The sequence below is a fragment of the Saccostrea cucullata genome, unplaced genomic scaffold, assembly GCF_032062105.1.
Source record: "Saccostrea cucullata isolate Sc308-1 unplaced genomic scaffold, CSIRO_AGI_Scuc_v1 ctg323, whole genome shotgun sequence".
Lineage (NCBI taxonomy): Eukaryota > Metazoa > Mollusca > Bivalvia > Ostreida > Ostreidae > Saccostrea > Saccostrea cuccullata.
In genome coordinates this window covers 74,467-96,474 of record NW_026931249.1, presented here as the reverse complement: position 1 = coordinate 96,474, position 22,008 = coordinate 74,467, and the positions used below count along the sequence as shown (strand labels likewise).

Here is a 22,008-nt window from a genome sequence, read left to right as displayed (position 1 = left end):
CCTGTTTCTAACATTTTGTTCAATCAATCTAAGACCTGTGCTGATTAAACAGTCATTGAGACCAATTTTATAAATGACACCATAAATCTGCAAGAGTTGACTTTAAAGACGTTGTTTTGTAGGCTATGGTAGAAAAACTTGTGAAAACCTAAACAATTTACAGGCATTTAACAAACTTCATAATCGAGAAAGCGGTCGTTTGATGCAGAGAGGCACAGAGGGCAATGTTGTTGATGTAATTTTGCTCTTATACGTGTAAGACAAAGCTCTTGGTTGATTAGGATACCTTAGTGATGGATACACAGTACTCTTGCTAGAGTCTCGGTCTCCCCCAGCAATGACAGACAGACAGACAAACCATAACTCAGGAATGACAGATATAGGCCTGATTTATTGACAACTTGTAAACTGTGTCACTCAACTCACGGAAAACAATTGCAGAGCTAAAGTGCATTATGTAATACTTGTACATACTTGGATTTCTTGATGCCTAAAAATGCATTGGTTGAAAAGACTGCACTCTTGTGAAGAGTGCAATAAATTATGGGAAATCATGTTGAAGTATTTAGCACCCTAACAGAGAGAGATGGTTGACTCATTCAAATGCATGATTTTTATAGTTTTATCTCGATATTTAATGCAACATGCATTAACTCTGCATATAAAGTTATTTGCTAGTGCATGTTTTTTCATGGTCAATTCAAAAAAAAAGGAATTTTTGTCTTTAAAAATCTTGAAATAAATTTAATTCTTTCCATATTATGTAAATTTTTATTTAGCTTGACATTTTTTCTTTCTATATATAAGAACATATATGAGGTTAATCAAAACTGTTGAACTTCATAATGTTAATCCACATCATATCAACATGTTAACAAGCCTGATAACAATAATATGGATAAGTAACCTTCAAACAGAGGCATGCTAGATCCTAGCTAAATGAATGTGTCCTTTTTGTTTACAGGATTGTCCGCCCTTTGTTGTTTATGTAAGACATTTGTTTACCTCTCTCCTTGCCCTATCTTTTCATTGCAATTTTTTTTATAGCAGCTTTAAATGCAATTAAGTAAATAATCTTTAGAATTCTTTTTTTTTTAATTCTTTATTTGCATCTATTCTGTAGAGATTCAGTTTTCTTTCATTCACTCAATTATAGATTTTTTATCTATCAGTTCTAAATCATTTTTTTTCTAAAAGACTTTGGTATCTTTCAGTGAATTTCACCAAAATCATTTCGTAAACTTCATTGAAATCTCTAACACATATACTATAAATGAAGACAGTTAATAAGTAATAGAAAAAAATGGCAATGAGATGAATTATACATGTATGTATTATGTAATTATATGTAACTGGATATGGTACATGCTGGATGGTGAAGGATCGACAGTTCGCACCTCTTAATTGTTCATAACCTTAACACAGGGCTCCTTATAAAAATTAAATCTTTATATCCCAGATGACCACAAATTGGCTTGTTTGCATGCACACAATGATAATGTTGTTTCAAATTTCAAGTAGTTTTATACAAGTTTTGTATGTACATGTATATACCTGGTAGCTATCTCATTATGTAGGTATATGGATCTATACATAAATTAATTTTCCCTTTGTATTCAGTTACATGTCATGATGTGTATTCTGACAATTATTTACTCTCAGCTTTATTTTGTAGAAGATCGAGTCATTTTGTCATTAATGCAACATATTTTACTGGTGCACACAAAAAATTTCTTTGTTTTAATATTGAACTTTTTTGAGTTGCATGTTTTTTTTTCAAATTTTTATTTTCCTCTTTAATATCTGTCTGTAGAGTTGGGAATATCAAATTGGTTGATGTCTTTATTTTAGCAATTAATTAGTGTTTCTTTCTGCTGAAAAAATTTCATTCATGTTTTATTTATTTCTCTTCTTTAGGATCCCAACGTGAGCCTGATTCGAGAGTTACGGCAGGAGATAGAGAGACTAAGAGAATTGCTCAAATCCGCTCAAATGGTAACAAAATCTCATCTTATTTAGAGATACTTAGTTTAGTGGATGAATTTTGAGTCAGTAAATATTTATAGTAAAGATTGAGATAGCATTGCTAGTTATTAGTTAGTCACTTAACAGTACCTTAGTTAATAAAATATATTCAAAGAAAATTTTAAAAGAGAACATTTGAGTTGTTGCTTTGTGGTGATTTTTTTTTTTTTAGTTTTGATTATAAACTTACAACTTTGTAAATTATTTTTTAAAACATTCTTTAGAAGGTGAGGGGGAGGGTTTAAAGATTTGACAAAAGGAAGTTAGGAGGGTTAAAATAAATCTCCATGATCATCTGTATTCCAGATGTGTGTGCATGTCTATAGCTTTCAACTTATACTTGACAGAAGATTGCATGTTTTTGAGTTGAGGGTGCGTCATGACCGAAAGTTGAGGACCTTAGGACAAGGTCAAGGTCATACTAATCAAAGATTTAAGTTCTTGTCTGGGTCAAATCTTTGTATTGCAGAGATTGTAGAAGGTCAAAATGCACTGATTGCTAATAACAGAGGGTATTTTGTGAGTCTGTGTCAAGGTCATTTGTACTTCATCATGTTAACAGGGATCAAACTTGCAAGACTCATGTCTGTACGTAACAATAGCCCATATTTAATATGAAATGGAAATTATGTAAGGGATTAGCTCTCTTTGAGTTTATGTTTTGCTTTTGTTTTCTGTTTATTTGATTTTTATGGAAGTTTTAAATATATGAATGACAGGCATTTTTCATTGTTGTGTGACCTGTTTGTTGTGCATTTCATTTACCCCTCCATTAAAAATTGCCAATGTGATTAATTTTCTCTATAATATCCACCCCATCACTTTCAGGGTAGCTCTCAGATGTCCGAATTAAACTTACTCGTTCAAATGCATGACATGATGACTGAAACCCAAAAGGTACCTGTATTAAAACAGCTGATCAAATAACCAGATTAACCCATGTATGATTACTGTCCCACTGAAATTTGTGTATAATGACTGTCCCACTGAACCAGTTCTGTTTATATATGTATATTGATCACTTCTAATTGCACTATATTGAATTTCATAAACTTAAAATATTGTATAATAATGTTTTTGAAAAACATTAAGCTTCACTTTGATATATACAAGGGTGTAGGTTTCTTCACATCTTCTACATGTATATCATTACTGAAATCCCAGTGTGTTGCTTGCATACAGTACGGTGTAGATTTCTTTAATTTATTTTGTCAGTTTCTAACATGCATGTAGCATCATTTTTCATTTGTGTTGTTGCTTTTGTATATTTCCATTATCACAGCTTTTCACTTTTATCGCATATAGTATTAGTGGAATTTGATTTCTTTTAGTTAATAATTTTAAAATTCAGTCTGCGCATATCAGAAAAATAAAATTTTGTGACAGCTAGAACATATGAAAAGAATTTTTTCAAATAGATTATGAATAACACTTTATACATAATGAACTCTTCAATATCTAGAATATAATAATTTTAATAATTATCTTTTACAAGCTAGGATACCTAAAAAAAAATATGCATGGTCTGTGAAGAGATAAGAACTTTACTTATCCCTATGTAACACTTCCACTCTGCTGCTATCTTTTCAGAGTAACCCACAGCAAGCGTCCACAGAGGTGGGGTCAGTCCTGGCCGAGAGATTACTGGACCATGAAAATATGGTCAGTTTTAGTCAGTAGACATGGCAAAGCCATTTCTTATCAGCAGAGCTCATTTCCTGGTTGAAGGAAATGAAATGAAATTGGGAAATATTTTACGCAGCGCTTAACTATCCTGAACAGCACAGGCTATTTCATGGCGTCATGCTGCACTGAAAAATATCTCACTTGCTTTTGTGTCTTTTAAAACACTCCATTATGTATTTGTCTAATTTCTCATTGCCATGCCATTAAATATGGAAGGGACAGAGAAATTCAAATTTGATGGTCAGTGATGTTAGGAAAATGTTTTTCTTATACAATTCAGGCCAAGAAGCTGACTCAGACTTGGAGGCACAAGTGGACAGAGACTCATGACTTCATCAAGGAGTCGGACCTAAGTATCCGGGGACTAAAGCACTCAAGCTCAATGGGAGTGATGATCGAGTCTCAGATGCCCCACCTGGTGGGAATGGACGATGATGTACTTAGTACTGGAGTCACTATATACCACCTTAAGGTCAGTGCTATATACCACCTTAAAAGGTTGGTACTGTAGTCGTTATACACCACCTTAAGTTTGGAATTTATCAAATGAAATTGACATTACCAGTAGGCAGTGTTAGTGTACTGTTTACATGACCTAGCATGGACATTGTGCAGAAATTGACAATGAGGATTAAGGCCCTTACATTAAAAAAAAATCTAATGCAAAGTTTCCTTGATATTTCAGGAAGGAAAAACTCTGGTTGGAAGAGAGGATGCAGAAAGGCCACAGGACATAAGTATATAAAAACTGTTGTACAGAGCCCAGGATTGCGAGGCATTAGAGACTTGATTTAATATTTCAATCATAAAGTATAATAACCGATCATGAATTGACACTTTTTAATCAAAATTGACAGCATGAAGGAGACAACTTTTAATCAGATTATAAAATAAATGTCTTGTAAAAGACAAATTTACTTAAGTCCTAAACTATTAAATTATTTAAATGAAAAATTCAAGTATAAAGTTTCATAAATGTTTGTATATGTTGACCATTTGATGTTTGTAGTTTTACGAGGCCCAGGTGTGAAACAGGAACATTGCTTCTTTAAGATCCATTACGGCACGGTGACCTTACACCCAAACCTGGGGGCCCTGTGTACGGTTAACGGGGTCGAGTGTAAGGAGTCAGTGGTCCTAAAACAAGGTAAACATCACATTTAAGTTGATAATATTTGTGTGAGGTGGGGGTATGTGTTAAGGAAGTTCATTCAGACCTGATTACAGTAATACATACTTATAACCAAGTGCCCGGGATGGATGATTTTGCTTCGCTCTAATAGTGATTTGTTATATCTGTTATGTTTACAATATAATGTGGAAAATCATAAGTGTAAATTTTAGCAAGAATTTTATTTTGGCATCATAAGTGAGGGTGCTGAGATCATTAAAATTGAATATCGCTATAAATTAATTGGATTTTATTTGTAATGGCTTCTTATTGAGCATTTCAAAATCACTTAAATTATTTCTAGCAGAAAATAAAATTTTTAAGGAGAATTCGCTTAATTTGCATCTCGGTAAAGTTTCCACTTGTACGGTATTTAAAGTCATAGGGAATGAAAATTGCTTTGCTGTAAGTGTCAATTCATAATAAGTGTGTTCATTATAAGCATATTTACTGTTTGTCATTTCTGATTTTTATATACTGTTCACATTTTAGGGAAACTTATTGTAGATAATGTAAATTATGTGAGCTCATGCATCTTGTTTTAGGAATAACATATATATTGCTTAAGTTGTACTAATATTACATGCTCAATTACTGTTTGTAGACTAGAACATTGGCAAGGATTCATGGACTGAAAATGTGTACAATTTTTACATATTACTGAAAGAAAATGAATAAATCATACTTGAAATCCTCTATCTGAAAGTGAATTCTTGCATTTGATTTTCTGAATAATTCATTCCTCTTAATTGCTATTTTTTATGAACATTGAATTATTAAAGTATGAATGCATTTTTTTGTGTTCAGGTGACTATGTATTGCTTGGGAAAACCAACATGTTCCGCTTCAATAATCCTGCAGAGGCTGCAAAATTACGGGAAAAACGACAGGTAAGAAAAAAATTAAATGTTCTGCTGACATCAGCTCATTTAAGAAATAGATAACAAGTTTATAAACTTCAATGGGAATTGAAGTGGGTCGGGCACATGATCAAATGCTGTGAAGGCCGAAGGCTAGTTGCAGAACTGTAGCTCTCCAAAAAAAATATTTTGACAGACTGGACAGCTACAGTTCTACCCATTGAAAAAACTATGTATTTATTGAAACCAAAAAAGTGTGCTGTTTCTCGATTTATTTCTCCATTTTTTAACTATCATCTCAAAATATTACTGTGTTCTCCTAACATATTCTTTCTCTGTGTCCACAGCAAAACATTCCTTAAAATTATTGTGAATGTCCCTCCTGAAACTGAGATCATTTAAAATTTTGTCTATTTACACTGCCATTTTGGTTTGTAAGATGGGGCTTTAATGATTATATAGTGAGTATGCATGAATTGTTTGAAAATCTTCTCCTTTGCTCCTGGGTGTTAAACCAACGAACTATGTACATAGTTATGATGAGGACGGATGCCTTTCTAAAATGTGAATTTCATGGCCCAGGGTCAGGGGTTCTGATGTTAGGCTCTAATGATTAAATATAGTGAAAATGCATGAATTGTTTAAGAAATAAAGTCCTTGTTTTTGTAAGATGCCGAGGCTTTAATATTTCAAACAACGTTGATTATATATTCACGAAAACAAGGACTCTGAGTAGTATGCAGCCCTAAAGAATTGTTTGGTCAAATGTTCCTTTAACACCAAAGCCTTTGAATAGGTGTTAAACCAATTTGAGCTATTAAAATTAGCCTTTTATTGTTTGTAGCTTAAAAAAGACTAATCTTTTTGAGTATACAATAACAAAATCAGTTTCCTATTTTAAATGTGAAGTTTCAGAGGGAGGTGAAACAGCCCCGCTTGGCCTTAGTACAGCCACTTTCAGCAATATACAGTGTTTAAATTGCAAAAGACGTCAATGTGGTTTAAATACGTATTTCAAATGTACATTATATATAGTGAAAATGCAAAATTTTTTAAATTTTCTTAAAATCATCTCCTCTGCTCTTGGATAATATGCTGATAAGTACATAGTTATGATGAGCAAGGATCCCTCTTCCAGAAATATGAATTTTAAGACCCCAGGATGAGGTGTATGGGGGGTGGGGTCTGGTTTGGGTCTGTTGATTATATACTGAAAATGAAAATGAATTTTAAAAGACTGAAATCTATTCAATGGTATTAATCAAACATTTCTGATGATCATGAGCTAGGGTGCCTTTTCCAAATTTGTAAAGTGTGTTGCCCCAGGTTCAGGTGTCCCTATTAACTGCCCCAGTGTGTGTGTAATATTTAATGTCATATTTTAACTTCAAAAAAATCTTTGAAAAAAGAAATAAATTCAAAGAACCACTAAAATAATGTTTAACTTAACTTTAAGTGAGGATAATCCACCCAAATTAAGCTAAATGATTCAGTTTCTACCGAGAAATTGGATTTTAGACAGGTTTATTTCACTTTCTTCAAAATTTGGCAGACTTTTGATATGATTCTAGATGAATTAAATCACTGTACAGGGGGCCCTTTTTTCCTGACAATTGAAAAAGACCTACGGGGCGCTTGTAGGGGCAGGGGCAGTTAATAGGGATTATACAGTATTGCTGAATATTACTGATTAATGGAAATGCATTTTTTTGTTCCCCTACTCTGCCTCTGGGTGTTAAGTAATCAAACTTAAAACATGCAACATATATACCCATGATGAACAATGGTGCCTCTTTCAAAATTGTGAATTTCATGGCATGTGGTTTAAAATAATAACAAAATTCAATTGTTGGAAAGTTGTTGCATGATACTCAGATGACCTACAAGGCCTTTGGGCCTCTTGTTTAATACATACGAATAATTGGAAATAATTCTAAATTAGCCTCTTTAAATGGTGTTCACTTTAAAATTATTCAAGCTTTTACTTTGTTTAGACACGTGTATACATATGTATAATGTTTATAGTTCCTGTAAAAGAATTAAGTTTTCACAGAGCAGAATACTTATATCAGTACTATTGCATACCGCTTTTATTTATTATAATTAATATATGTATATAATACAACACAAAGATGATTTTCACTGTAGATATTTGATTTCCTTCACATGTTTGTTATCTCTTTGAGCAACAAACAGATTGTCATTTGTATCTATACACAGTCCCATGGGATAACTCCAAAGTCCACAGTCTATGTAACGGAGGAACTGTCCATCCTGGTCTATGATGTGCACACAGTCATTGTTATAATCAGCTGTAAGGATATGACTCTGACTGTCTGTAGTGATTCCTTGTGGATTGAATGGTTTGTTCCTTGGAGCAGGAGTATGTCCAGTGTACCTGAATCTCAGTTTCCTGGCCTGATTGACCACCACTACTGCTTTAGCTCCTCTGTCAGACACACAGATATCCAGGTTCCTGTTCTCAGTAATGTATCTGATATAATCATAACTAACTGAATAGAGAGGTTTACCTTTATCATCAAACTGAATGGTTTGTTTCTCTGTGGAGCCAGAGTAACGGACAAGTTTTGTTTGTTTGTAATCTTCACTGACCATGATAACCAGGAGGTCACCAGAGGAGGTACTACAGACACCTAGAGGTCCCCAGTTCTGTAGTCTGATCACCTCCTCTATCTTCTCATTCTTCACAATGTTCACAGTTCTATCGTAGTAATCAGTATAAACAAGATCTCCACTTTTTGTCACTGCAATGCTAGATGGACTTTTCCCTGACTTGGTTGTGATTGACTTGAGTAGTGATCCCTGATTGATGCTGTAGAGTCTCATGGTTCTGTCATATCCACTTGTCCAGATTTCTTCATCACTCAGACAGGCCACATTGTGAAGGGATTTCTTATACCCAGTATCTATGGTGGTGACAGCCTCTGGTTCATCAAGCAGCTGTTTGACTGGAGGAGAGGATCCAGCTTCTGGTGATTTCTGTGTTGTCTTCATGCTGTAGCCATGTTTATCTGATGTTAAAGAACTTGATGATAAGGTTCCAAACATTTTACTACGTTCTTCTCCTTGGATTTTTCCTTGAATAAATTTGGGTAAAGATGGAATAACTTTTTGTGGAAGATTTCTGTATGTGTGTACGTTAGACATAACACTAAACAGTTTTGACAAGTCATTAGTGTCTATTGCATTTTCCATTGAATCAATTTCATCCTTGATGTCAGACATTGTCTTGTTTATTTCATCCAGATGTTTCTGTAGTGTTTGTAACTGTGTGTTTTTCATCTCATCAACTTCAGCTTTAAGTTTCTTGACAAGTTTGTCAATTTCTCTGTGCCAGTCCTCTCCATGTTTTGTTATGGCTGTTGAGAGATCTCCATATTGCTTTTCTAACTGACTCATTCTATTTTGTACATCAGAGGCAATGTCCTGGTAGGTTGGATAAATTGTCTCATTTAATTCATTTCTTACTTTTGTAATCACTTCCTTCTTTTCATCTAGAACTCGTACAATTTTAGATAATTCATGACCTAAATGTTGCTTTGATTCAATGCAGCTGTTGCAGGCAGGAATGTCACATTGTTTACAGTACATTTTACATTGTTCTTTGACATGAGTTTTACACTCAGGGTAGAGGGAAATGGATTTTCTATCTTTAAAGTCCACAATTTTATGAGGTTTTGAGAGATCAGCAGAAACGTGTTCTCCCACACAGGTCTTACACAGGTTGACAAGACATGTATCACAGTGCATCTGTACCACAGCGGTCTCACACAGGTCACATCGCATCACATCCTGGGCACTGGTACGGGGGTCCATCATTACACTAAAGCATAAAAATTCAGCATTAAGAAGTATACAGGTTTGAGGGCAACAAACGTTTTGTTAGAGCAGAACATAAAATTGCATATCTGAAGCCATTAAACATGCAGAATTTTTTTTTCAGATAATCACATGTAGATATCATCATTTCAAGATTTTGTACTGAATCATTGCATTTAAGAGATATTGTTTACATAGCTAAAGCATACAGTACTGAATTTTCAAATTTGTTTAAAAGTATATTTCTTACCTGACTTTAGTAATGGCGGCTGTCCTTGATCTATCTACAAGTACAGTCTCTATTTATACACTGATCACGTGACACACCTGTGTTATCTACCTGTCAGGTGATTTTACTTCCTGGTCTAGGAGGGGGATTTAAATACCTTGAAATCAATCATTCTTTGCTGTGCAGCTTTTTAAATGCACTTCATGTGAATTTGAAAGTCATAATTTTCTACATTAATTTCAATCAATTAAGGACATATATTGCAACGTTGTACCCTTCCCACTGATGATTTTCTAAAAGATTCTTAATTTTGAATTGAAGTCCCATAAGATGTTCTTATACAAAATATAAGCTTACATAAGCAGGAGTTTTGAAAAGATATAAAGTGATGACCATGCAAGTATTTTGTGAAGTAAAATGAAAATAAATATAGTTTTAGTTGGTATTTCCCAAACATTTGATTTAGAGGAGTTGTAAGGTATTACCAGGCAGCATAAAATTGCAAATACACACAACATGTAGGTCGTTCATTAACTGGAACTTTTAAAGTAAACAAAGAATAAGAAAATTTAAATAAAAACTATGTTGCTTATGTCTTTAAGCACTAGAAAAGTAAAAACAGACTCAAAATATAATGTTCTCATATTTTTTTTGGAAAACGTGAACTTCATTGTATAGATACAAGTATATATAAAAATTGGTTTCTGCAACAAGAATTTTGTCTTTCTTAGGTCACCTGAGTTAAAGCAGGTGACCTATTGCTATTTGTTTTGTCCATGGATGTATGTCATGCAATGTCCGTCGTGCGATAATATTTGAACATTTTCAGTTTTTTGTCTGGAACCACTGAACAAATTTCAACCAAGTTTTGCTTTTAGCATCTCTGGGTTAAGGGGCATAAAAATTATGAAATTCATGGCCCCTACTCAAGGGCTTCAGGGATGAGGCTAAAACCAGGAAAAGTAATGCTTATACAGGTAAACTTCGTTATCTCGACATCGACAGGACAATCTGAAAATATCGAGATATCCGAGGTGTCGAGATATCAGAGTTGAGACTCGACGTCCTTAATTTTGCACAATGAAACCATAGACCTAAACTAAACAGACTTGTAACTACCTACATGTCTTCAATAGACTGTAGCTTGTTTGTTTCAGCTATCCCTCTATATTTATTTCAAAATCTAAAAAGTTATTCACAAATGTAATTTATGATATTTTTTATCAAAATCTTCTCTCATTTTGCTAAAAATAGTTTTCCATCCAGCATTTGATCCGCGCGCAAATAGCTCTGTCAGAACAAGATATGAAATGTGCTCTATAAACTCTAAACCAGAACGGTATAAATTCGACTTCCATGATACGAAAAAAAAATTAATGCATTTTTAAAAATTATTTCATTTCATTTTATTAATATTTCATAATCATTCATCATTAATTTTCATTTCATTTTCAACGCAATATTTATTTGAATCGGGCATTTAACAAACTTAATGAACTTCAGCACATGCTCGAAGAAGGGAGGGCATATTGCTTTGCTGCTGTCTTTCGGTACACTTAGTTTCCGTCCATTTTCTTTGCAACCGTTGCACATGCTGAAATGAAATTTGGTATACTGTTTGGGGTATGATCACACCATTTTTAACAGAGTTATGCCCCTTGGACTCAGAAAAATTTCAATTATTTGCAGTTTCCGTTCATTTTCTTTGCAACCGTTGCACATACCGAAATGAAATTTTGTAAACTGATATATTACATGAATATCTAGGTCAAATTTTGTTTTGGGTATAATCGCGCCATTTTTGTCAGAGTTAAGTCCTTTTGGACTTACAAAAATTCAAATTTTGGGGGAGGGGGCATAATTTTCTCTCAGTTTCCATATCCAAACATATTCCTTAAAATTGGTGTTAATGACCCTCCTGGCCCTGAAACTGGGATCATTTAAAATTTTGTCTATTTACATTACTGCCATTTTGGTTTGCGAGATGGGGCTCTAATGAATATATGGTGAGTTTGCATGAATTGTTTAAAAATTTTCTCCTGTGCTCCTGGGTGTTAAACCAATGAACTATGTACATAGTTACGATGAGGACGGAGGCTTCTTCTAAAATGTGAATTTCTTGACCCTAGGGTCAGAAGTTCTGATGTTAGGCTTTAATGATTATATATAGGGAAAATGCATGAATTGATTTAAAATCGTCTCCTCTGCTCTTGGGTATTATGCTGATGATCTAAGTACATAGTTATGATGAGTAAGGATCCCTCTTCCAGAATTGTGAATTTCAAGGCCCCTGGATGAGGTACACAGGGGGTTTGGGTGGGTTGGGGTCCGATGATTATATACTGAAAATGAATTGAGGCTTTGAAATCTTTTCAGTACAGTGGTATTAATCAAACATTTATGATGATCATGAGCAAGGGTCCCTTTTCCAAAATTGTAAAGTGTTTGGCCCCAGGGTCTGGGGTTCCTGTGGGTGGGGATGGGGGGCGGGGGCACTACTGTTTAATAATTATTGCTTATTATTACTGAGATTAATGGAAAGGCATTTTTCCCCCTACAATGCCTCTGGGTATTAAGTAATCAAACTTAAAACATGCAACATGTATACATATGATGAACAATGGTGCCTCTTTCAAAATTGTGAATGTCATTCACTCTGGTTTTAAACATGGATCAAATTCAATTGTTGGAAAGTTGTTGCAGGATACTCTGGTGACCTATAAGGCCTTTGGACCTCTTGTTTAAAACATATGAATAATTGGAAATAATTCTAAATAAGCCTCTTTAAATGGTGTTCACTTCAAAATTATTCAAGCTTTTACTTTGTTTAGACACATGTATACGTACCGTATATACTCGCCTATAAGTCGGTTTTTCGGGAGTTAATCTCTGGTCTTAAACTCTTTGTCCGACTTATTGGCAAGCTATTAAAAGTATGGTTTTATATGAGGTCAGTCAATCTGGTATACAAGCTAATTAAATACAACCGACTTATAGGCGGACCGACTTATAGGCGAGTATATACGGTATGTAAAATGTTTATAGTTCCTTTAGAAGAATTGAGTTTTCATAGAGCAGAATACTTATATATCAGTACTATTGTATACCTCTTTTATTTATTAAAATTATATAGAATACAACACACTGATGTGTTTCACTGTAGATATTTGATTTCCTTCACATGTTTGTTATCTCTTTGAGCAACAAACAGATTGTCATTTGTATCTATACACAGTCCCATGGGTCTACTCAGTCCACAGTCTATGTAACATAGGAATTGTCCATCCTGGTCTATGATGTGGACACAGTCATTGTTAAAATCAGCTGTAAGGATGTGACTCTGACTGTCTGTGGTGATTCCTCGTGGATAGAATGATTGGTTCTTTGGAGTAGGAGTATGTCCAGTGTACCTGAATCTCAGTTTCCCAGCCTGATTGACCACCACTACTGCATTAGCTTCGCCGTCAGACACACAGATATCCAGGTTCCTGTTCTCAGTAATATATATGTTATAACCACCAGATGAATAGAGAGGTTTACCTTCATCATCAAACTGAATAGTTTGTTTCTCTGTGGAGCCAGAGTAAAGGACAACTTTTGTTTTTTTTCTATCATAACTGTCCATGATAACCAGGAGGTCACCAGAGGAGGTACTACAGACAGCTTTAGGTCTCCAGTTCTGTAGTCTGATCACCTCCTCTATCTTCTCATTCTTCACAATGTTCACAGTCCTACCCCTGTATGTTTTATCAGTATAAACTAGATCTCCACTTTTTGTCACTGCTATGTTAGATGGCCAGATCCCTTACTTGGTTGTGATTGACTTGAGTAGTGATCCCTGATTGATGCTGTAGAGTTTCATGGTGCTGTCACCTCCACTTGTCCAGATTTCTTCATTACTCAGACAGGCCACATTGTAAAACCTTAATATATACCCAGTTTTTATGGTGGTGACAGTCTTTGGTTTATCAAGCAGCTGTTTGACGGGAGGAGAGGATCCAGCTTCTGGTGATTTCTGTGTTGTCTTCATGCTGTAGCCATGTTTATCTGATGTTAAAGAACTTGATGATAAGGTTCCAAACAGCTTACAAAGTTCTTCTCCTTGGATTTTTCCTGGAATGAATTTGGGTAAAGATGGAATAATTTTGTTTGGAAGATTTCTGTATGTGTGTACATTGGATGTGACACTAAACAGTTTTGACAAATCATTTGTGTCTATAGCTATTTCAACTAAATTGATTTCATCCTTGATGTCAGACATTGTCTTGTTTATTTCATCCAGATATTTTTGTAGAGTTTGTAACTGTGTGTTTTTCATTACATCAACTTCAGCTTTAAGTTTCTTGACAAGTTTGTCAATTTCTCTGTGCCAGTCCTCTCCATGTTTTGTTATGGCTGTTGAGAGATCTCCATATTCCTTTTCTAACTGACTCATTCTGTTTTGTACATCAGAGGCAATGTCCTGGTAGGTGGGATAAATTGTATCTTTTAATTCATTTCTTTCTTTTGTAATCACTTCCTTCTTTTCAACTAGAACTCGTACGATTTTAGATAATTCATGACCTAAATGTTGCTTTGATTCAATGCAGCTGATGCAGGCAGGAATGTCACATTGTTTACAGTACATTTTACATAGTTCTTTGACATGAGTTTTACACTCAGGGTAGAGGGGAGTGGATTTTCTATCTTTAAAGTCCACAATTTTATGAGGTTTTGAGAGATCAGCGGAGACGTGTTCTCCCACACAGGCCTTGCACAGGTTGACAAGACATGTATCACAGTGCATCTGTACCACAGCGGTCTCACACAGGTCACATCGCATCACGTCCTGGGCACTGGTACGGGGGTCCATCATTACACTAAAGCATAAAAATTCAGCATTAATGAGTATACAGGTTTGAGGGCAACAAAAGTTTTGTTAGAGCAGAACATAAAATTGCATATCTGAAGCCATTAAGCATGCAGAAATTTTTTTTCAGATAATCACATGTAGATATCAATAGTCAGGTCATCATTTTCAAGATTTTGTACTGAATCATTGCATTAAAGAGATATTGTTTACATAGCTAAAGCATACAGTACTGAATTTTCAAAGAAGAAAGTTCACATTGGTCCATTTTTGGCCCTGTGAATTTCTGAAAATGAGATCTCCTCAGTTTTAGTTGAAAATATGTTATATTTCACTTGGACCCTTGGTGACTTCATATCAAATAAAAAAGACGTAATTTTTTCTCTTGTCTATGTATTATGACGTCATGAATTTCGTCATTTTCCTCAAATCTTGAAAATTTCGTTAAAAATGACCAAAATTTAAGCTGTTTTTTAATATTTTGCATAGCCCCCAACCTCTGATCTAAAATGTTGAATTATATAATGAAAGAACTGTTTCAGAAGATTCTAATCCATGAAAGAATTTTTGGATCGCGGGGTGGGCTCATATTTTTATGAAAAGTTGAAGATGCTCAATTTCATCCATTTTCTTTAAAAATCAAGAACATTGCAGTTTCACAACACCTGAGTTTCCAAACTTGGACTCTCGGAGGAAAATTTTTTATAGAAAATGAAAGCACCAAGTCTCTACTTTATGTTGATGATCGAAATAGGACGTAAGGACTTGGTCGTTTAATTAGTATTTTGACAGGGCCATTTTATGGAGTACGTGAATCTACCTCTTTGTAAAAAGTCGAAGTCACTCCTATATTTCTTACCTGACTTCAGTAATGGCGACTGTCCTTGATCTATCTCCAAGTGCAGTCTCTATATACACTGATCATGTGACACACCTATGTTATCTACCTGTCAGGTGATTTTACTTCCTGGGCCATGAGGGGGATTTAAACACCTTGAAAGCAATCTTTCTTTGCAGTGCAGCTTTTTTAAAAATAAATATTACCGGGTAAATGCACTTCATGTGAATTTGAAAGTCATAATTTTCTACATTAATTTCAATTAATTAAGGACATATATTGCAACGTACAATGTACCCTTCCCACTGATGATTTTCTAAAAGATTCTTAATTTTGAATTGAAGTCCCATAAGATGTTCTTATACAAAATATAAGCTAACATAACCAGGAGTTTTGACTATATATAAAATGATGAACATGCTAGTAGTTTGTGAAGTAAAATAAACATACATGTAGTGTAGTTCGTATTTCCCAAAAATTTGATTTAGAGGAGTTGTAAGGTATTACCAGGCAGCATAAAATTGCAAATACACACAAATGTTCTTCATTAACTGGAACTTTTAAAAAACAGAGAATAAGAAAATTTATATAAAAACTCATATGTCTTTAAGCACTGAAAAGTAAAAACAGATATAAAATATATATATAAATATATATATAAATTAAATGGTTTCTGCAAGAAGAATTTTATCCTTCTTAGGTCACCTGAGTTTAAGCAGGTGACCTATTGCTATTTGTTTTGTCCAAGGATGTATGTCATGCAATGTCCGTCGTGCGATAATATTTGAACATTTTCAGTTTCTTCTCTGGAACCACTGATCAAATTTCAACCAATTTTGGCTTATAGCTTCTGTGGGTGAAGGGGCATAAAAATTATGAAATTCATGGCCCCTACCCCCAGGGCTTAAGGGATGAGGCTAAAATCAGGAAAAGTAATGCTATCTTTAAAAATTTTCTTCTTTACTCCTGCACATCACATGATCAAACTGTTGGCATATTTGTATTGTAGAGCATGTCCAGTCTGACCTGTCCTGTGTTTGTATTGTTTGTTTTGTTTGTATTATTTGTTTTGTTTGTATTGTTTTGTTTGTATTGTAGAGTATGTCCAGTCTGACTGACCTGTCCTGTGGAGACAGTGTGGAGAGTTTGGACACAGAGGACAGTGAGCAGTACTCCTACTACAACCGCCGGCCATTCCACCCACTGTACGGACCAAAGTAAGTAGGTCAAGGTCAAGTGGGGGAGGAGGGATTAATCGTCACACCTAATGAATGTTTGCTGACATCACATATTAATCAGCCATTGTCACCTGAGATGCTAGAGTTATAGGCCTTGTTAGATAGGGTTGTAGATGCAGTTGGTCAATAAATATATCTGTTCATGTTCTGATAATATTTTAGAAATAATACATATTTTTTAATACTTTCTTTAAATTCCCTGTAAAATTTTATTTTTACCTGCTTAAATTTTGGTTGCTCAGCTGTAAATTTTATCCTAGGGAATGATAAAGGTTTTCTTGATTTTTATTCAATAATGTTGCAAAAAAAGCTTCTCCATTCTTAAGTACATATGAAATATGAAATTAATAAGCTTGAATTTTTTTTTATCAAATCACCTGGGAACTGGTTTGGTTTTCTTTCATGCAGCTCAGTTGCTGTGATATAACATCACCTGTTGAATGGTTGTGTGTAAGTTTGGGATTGTTCCTTGGTCATGTGTCTATCACTGTAATGACACCTAGGTCAAGCCTTTGACATGCCTTAACCCCTGGCATGCCTCTTGCCTGCACTAAAAATCAAGGGTTGTAAGCATGTGTTTTTGCACTTTCTCTTTTAGCTATGCTTCTCCTGAGATATGGTGAGTATCCGTTGTTTCCTACATTGGTGAATAGTTTACATTCTCTCAGGGAACCAGTTTAACTTTTAAATCTGAGGCATGTTCAGCAAAGCTGGTGTTCATGCATAATTGCCAGAATTCTTAGTCTCTGTGGCAGAAATGATGTTCCTGATCCCTGATCCTTCATAAAGTAATGCTTGGAAGCATCCACTTTGTTGAACAGGCTTCGGGATTTTTATTAAACTGGTTCCCCTAGCTGAGGTTTGGCATGCTGTGAATGGACTAACTACTGATGTTGTATGTGTTAGATGTAGCATGACTAGCATGCTTAATTCCCATGTTTAATTATAGTGTATTTGGATTTGCAGCTTCTTCTATGCTGGACTCTGTTGTCAAATCTACAATACTGCGCCATAATTATATGATCTAGTTCTGTGTAAAAATGCATTGCCAAGTTGTATTTCAGCGGTTCAATGAAATTTATTCAAAAATGTAAAAATCAATTCAGCACTTTTATTGTTAATTGTGTCTATTCAGTCTATCTATAGACCCTGTTAGCAGAGCAGGGATTTGCCTAGAGGTTAAAAATTAACCCAATTTTTCAACCCCAGAAAGTAGTTTTGACTTTTCAATAACAATTTTAATTTCAAAATGTTTATAAATGTGATTATTTTCATTATAAAATACAGGTATAGTTTCTGCACAAATGTGATTTTGGTTATATTTTTCATCTAAATGTAGTATTTAGCAGAGCACCTATTAATATGATTCAAATTTCAGCCCAACCAAAAAAAAATTAGTTTTAGGATCTGTTTTATGGATGTCCAGATGAGAACTGACCAATGAAATTGTTTTAATGAAAGCTTAAATTTAACTTGTAGATGTTATCAGCCATATTAATGCCTTCTCTCTATGATTATCACAGCTTTGTATTCTCCAAAGCAGCTTTTGCTGGCTCTGCTTGCGAAAAAAAAATATTTCTGTCGTAAAAAAAAAAATTAGCTAGTTTTACTTCCCTGTTCATTCATAAGAAATGTGACTCATGCAATCACTAGAATATACAAGAGAACTTTTTTTTGCATTTTAATTATGTTGCATACGAAATATTAAAGTTTGTTTTGTATGTACAAGTAGATGTAAATTGTCAATTTCTTTTTTTCAGTCTGCAGTTGGAAAGGCAATACAGAAATGAATCAGAGAGAATTAATCAGGCAAAGTAAGTAGACATAATCCTTTATATAATCAAATTTGTATTTCTGCAGGATCGTTGTTGTAATCAGAATTGATCTCCTGTGACAAGGACATATTTTTACTCAGTTGGTAAAAGCTATCCCATCTTTTGATTACTCTACAACATTGATTAAAAATCAGAAGTTTACCAGCTGTCAGCAATCTGAATGGGAAGACATATTAGGGTTATAATGAAAATAGAACAAGTCTGACACAGTTGACAAGTTAATGTTGACCCTCGATATCTTGACCAAGGGCACACCAAGGTCCATTTCAGGACAGTGGGGCACCTTGATATTTTTTTTAAATTTCAGTATTCCAAATACTGACTTAGATTTATTTATCAGGCAGATTTAATCAGCACACTCCCAATACATATGTAATGTGTATTGGGAATGCCAACTAGAAATATCTTATTGCGATAGTTTAAATTCTGCTGTATCCATTTAAAATATTTTAAAAAGGGGTACCAGGTATTTTATTACATGTTAACCGATAAAGCTTCATTGGACCCTCTGAAGTAAAATTCTTCAGGTTTCGTGCCAAATTTTCTCCCGCAGGTCATCAAATTCACAAATCCCTGTCTCGTACCTTTGTAATCAGTCCTTAAGCTTCCTAACCCACAGACTTATTTATGATAACTGAATGTACCTCTAAAATCCTTCAAGTGTTGACTTGGGGGCTTTTGATTTATGGAATTGTTAATTGATATTTCTGAGGCCTGTATATACTTGGATCAAGGGTTATTCTGGAGGTGTTAATGATAGGTGTTTATATCTGGACTTAATGGCATTGGTGATTGGTTTGAGACACATCAATTAGTGTCTCTGTCTGTGGACATATGAAATCAGCTGTGAGTGAGGATCAGGGTTTTAATTGGGAGGATTATTGGAGGATCTTGTCTAGTTACCCCCCAGTATTAGGAGTATAGGTGCTGCGGGGGTCAGGAGATCATGATAAGGAGACTACTAGCAGTGGGATGTGCCACCTCCTTACCAGTGATGGTGATGCTGACCAGGTAAATAGTTATCAGTACACATCAGTGATTACATACATCATTATCATAGGCAGGACTTTCTTACCCAGAATCTATTCATCATCTGTGCAGAATGCCCAGGAAATTCCTAATAAGATTTGCAAAATAAATTTCTATAAACTCAGAGATGATATACACTATTAGGATGATTTTTGTTTTGTCAAGAGAACAATGTTGAAAACATACATTTATGCTGATATATAGTACTTTAATTTATCTGCAAGTGTCAATGACAATTTTTAGATAATATCTAATTCTCTCTGAAATACTTTTAACATCTTGCAAGATAAGCAGTTTAAAGTCGGTCATAAAAAAGGGACACATGTAACCAAAATCTAGAGTGATAAATTGACCATTTTAAAAGGCTGGCATTGTCCTAAAGTGATAAACTGTGTCGATTGGTTTTCTTGCCCACACATTATACAAAGATGAATTGTTGTGTAAACATTCTTCCCCGTTTTATTATGGTATAGGTGATTTTTACCTGTTCGGTGAAGTTATCCAGGTATAGAGTACAGGTGTGGAAGTCATATCTCAGTACTACAATATTGATGCCATGCAGTGCTTAGTGTCTACATAGAACTAATCAATACACAGTGTATGATAGTGGAAGTCTGTGTTTTGTTATGTCAGGAATCTACCCTGTTCTTATATTGTTTGACATGATATGGAGCTCAAATGGTCAGAGATTTAGTGTAGACTGTAGGATTCTCTTGAAGACATAGGAGATTCAGGAATTGTGAGTAATTTTGGGGTGATTTGATTCCCTAATGTGTTTTATCGCAGAGCACATTTTGTGTCAGTAATTGGTGAATACTTGTTGTTGGCAAAATATTGACTGAACCTCGTGCAGTTGCATTGATCTGAATTATTTGATTTGTGATTACTCTTTTCGTTTATGTTTTGTTGACTTTTGAATATTTTAATAGGGAGTGATATGTCACACTGTATTATAAAAATGACAAAAGTATTGCTATGGCAAATTCAAAAAGTGATAATTTATTTATTTGTTAAATGCTTTCCACCAAAGGATTTGATGAAAAGAACAATAGTTTAAAAAGTATTTGTTAAGCTTAATGATGTAATGGTTTGGGGATGAGCATGTTAAAAATTGTACATTTTTCAGTTAAATACTCTTAGGAAGGAAATTTTGGTATGCCAGAGCACATTCATTATCATGTAATTGAAGTATATATAGACATCAAGCTTGTACTGGAAGTAATATTTAGGAATTGGACATCTTTGTTCACAGGATCCTACAAATATGTTTGAAAAAGACTGTATAAAATATAATTTGTTTTTTTCCCCAGAAAAGAGCTGGAGCAGCTGCGAGATGAACACCAGAGAGCCGAGGAACTGAGACGCGAGAGAGAGGAGGAATTGTACAGGATTCACGAGGAGCATCGAGCCGAGATACAGCGAGATCTGGAGAGAGCTGCCAAGATGAAGGAGGAGACTGAAGCTCAGCGAGATAAGGCTGAGGCTGAGATCGAGTATGCTCGCGAGTGTCTACAGAAGGAAAAAGAAGCCTGTAAGTGAAATCCTATGAAAACTTATTAATATGTGATATATATGTATAGGTTTGGATGTTTTACCCTATCATTACTTTTTTTGTTTACTGGGAACCTTGATGAGTTTCTACATTGATTCTGTAGCATATGTAGCTTAAGTGCATTAGAATTTTTTATTACTCAGACAGTAGCCAAAATATTGATCTGATGCTCATGCAATCATATTAAGCTGTTAGATAATATGTATGTCAAGATTATGTAATAGGCCATCAGTGCATTTGCTTTATTTATTTTTTTTTAATTTGAGAAGAGGTTGGCTTGTGAGCTGTGCAGTTATTGATTGTTTTCATTTCAGTTTACAGAAAACTGCAAGCGGACCTGCAAAATCTCCAGAAGTTAGGGACCGTGTCAGAAGTTGTAACACAAACAGATCTGGATTCCTCAGGGCATGTTAAGGAAGCTATAAACACAGCTAAACAGTCGGGCTGGGGGAAGGTCAAAGATCTCCTCCACACAGAGCTGAAGTCGAGGCTCCAGCTGAGGGAATCCGAGGAGCGGCTGAGGAGACAGTCTGAGGACCTGGAGGAGCAGTTTGAGATGTCCCAGAGAGAGATCCAGCAGAAGATGGGGAGGATCAAAGAGGTGGAGGAGGAGTACAAGACAGAGGACGCCGTCCACTACCAGGAGATGACCTCCAAGGTACAGGGTTAAAATACAGACATTTAGAGATTTTAATACCTTCTTGTGGTATTGCTTCAATAGATTCACATTGTGAAGGTAAACCTTTCACAAAAAGAACAAATTTTTGTTTCATGAAAAACAGTAAATGTTTCATACTTTAAATACCAAAGTTATGATTACATACAAAAGATGAGTTCATTAGTGTGGATGTGATTA

General features: G+C 34.7%; 2 protein-coding genes across 2 annotated transcripts in view; one reads left to right on the top strand and one right to left on the bottom strand.

Annotated features, from left to right (window-relative positions):
* LOC134231950 (uncharacterized) overlaps window positions 1–22,008 on the top strand; it is a 58,260-nt gene that overhangs the window by 20,503 nt on the left and 15,749 nt on the right. Inside the window, 13 exon segments of the mRNA XM_062713900.1 lie at window positions 965–988; window positions 1,918–1,995; window positions 2,854–2,922; window positions 3,616–3,687; window positions 3,992–4,183; window positions 4,397–4,448; window positions 4,721–4,858; window positions 5,690–5,772; window positions 16,597–16,715; window positions 17,335–17,355; window positions 18,497–18,550; window positions 20,911–21,131; window positions 21,467–21,810. Coding sequence (XP_062569884.1) covers window positions 965–988; window positions 1,918–1,995; window positions 2,854–2,922; window positions 3,616–3,687; window positions 3,992–4,183; window positions 4,397–4,448; window positions 4,721–4,858; window positions 5,690–5,772; window positions 16,597–16,715; window positions 17,335–17,355; window positions 18,497–18,550; window positions 20,911–21,131; window positions 21,467–21,810 — 1,467 coding nt within the window.
* Window positions 12,885–15,678, bottom strand: LOC134231960 (E3 ubiquitin-protein ligase TRIM45-like). Its single transcript, XM_062713912.1, has 2 exons — window positions 15,520–15,678; window positions 12,885–14,670 (listed from the first exon to the last, which is right to left on the bottom strand). The coding sequence occupies exon 2, from the start codon at window positions 14,664–14,666 to the stop codon at window positions 13,617–13,619; it is 1,050 nt and encodes a 349-aa protein (XP_062569896.1). The 5' UTR covers window positions 14,667–14,670; window positions 15,520–15,678; the 3' UTR covers window positions 12,885–13,616.

Bases quoted from the DNA above. Each gene is read 5' to 3' on its own strand.
- LOC134231960 (XM_062713912.1), bottom strand. From the start codon at position 14,666: ATGATGGACCCCCGTACCAGTGCCCAGGACGTGATGCGATGTGACCTG.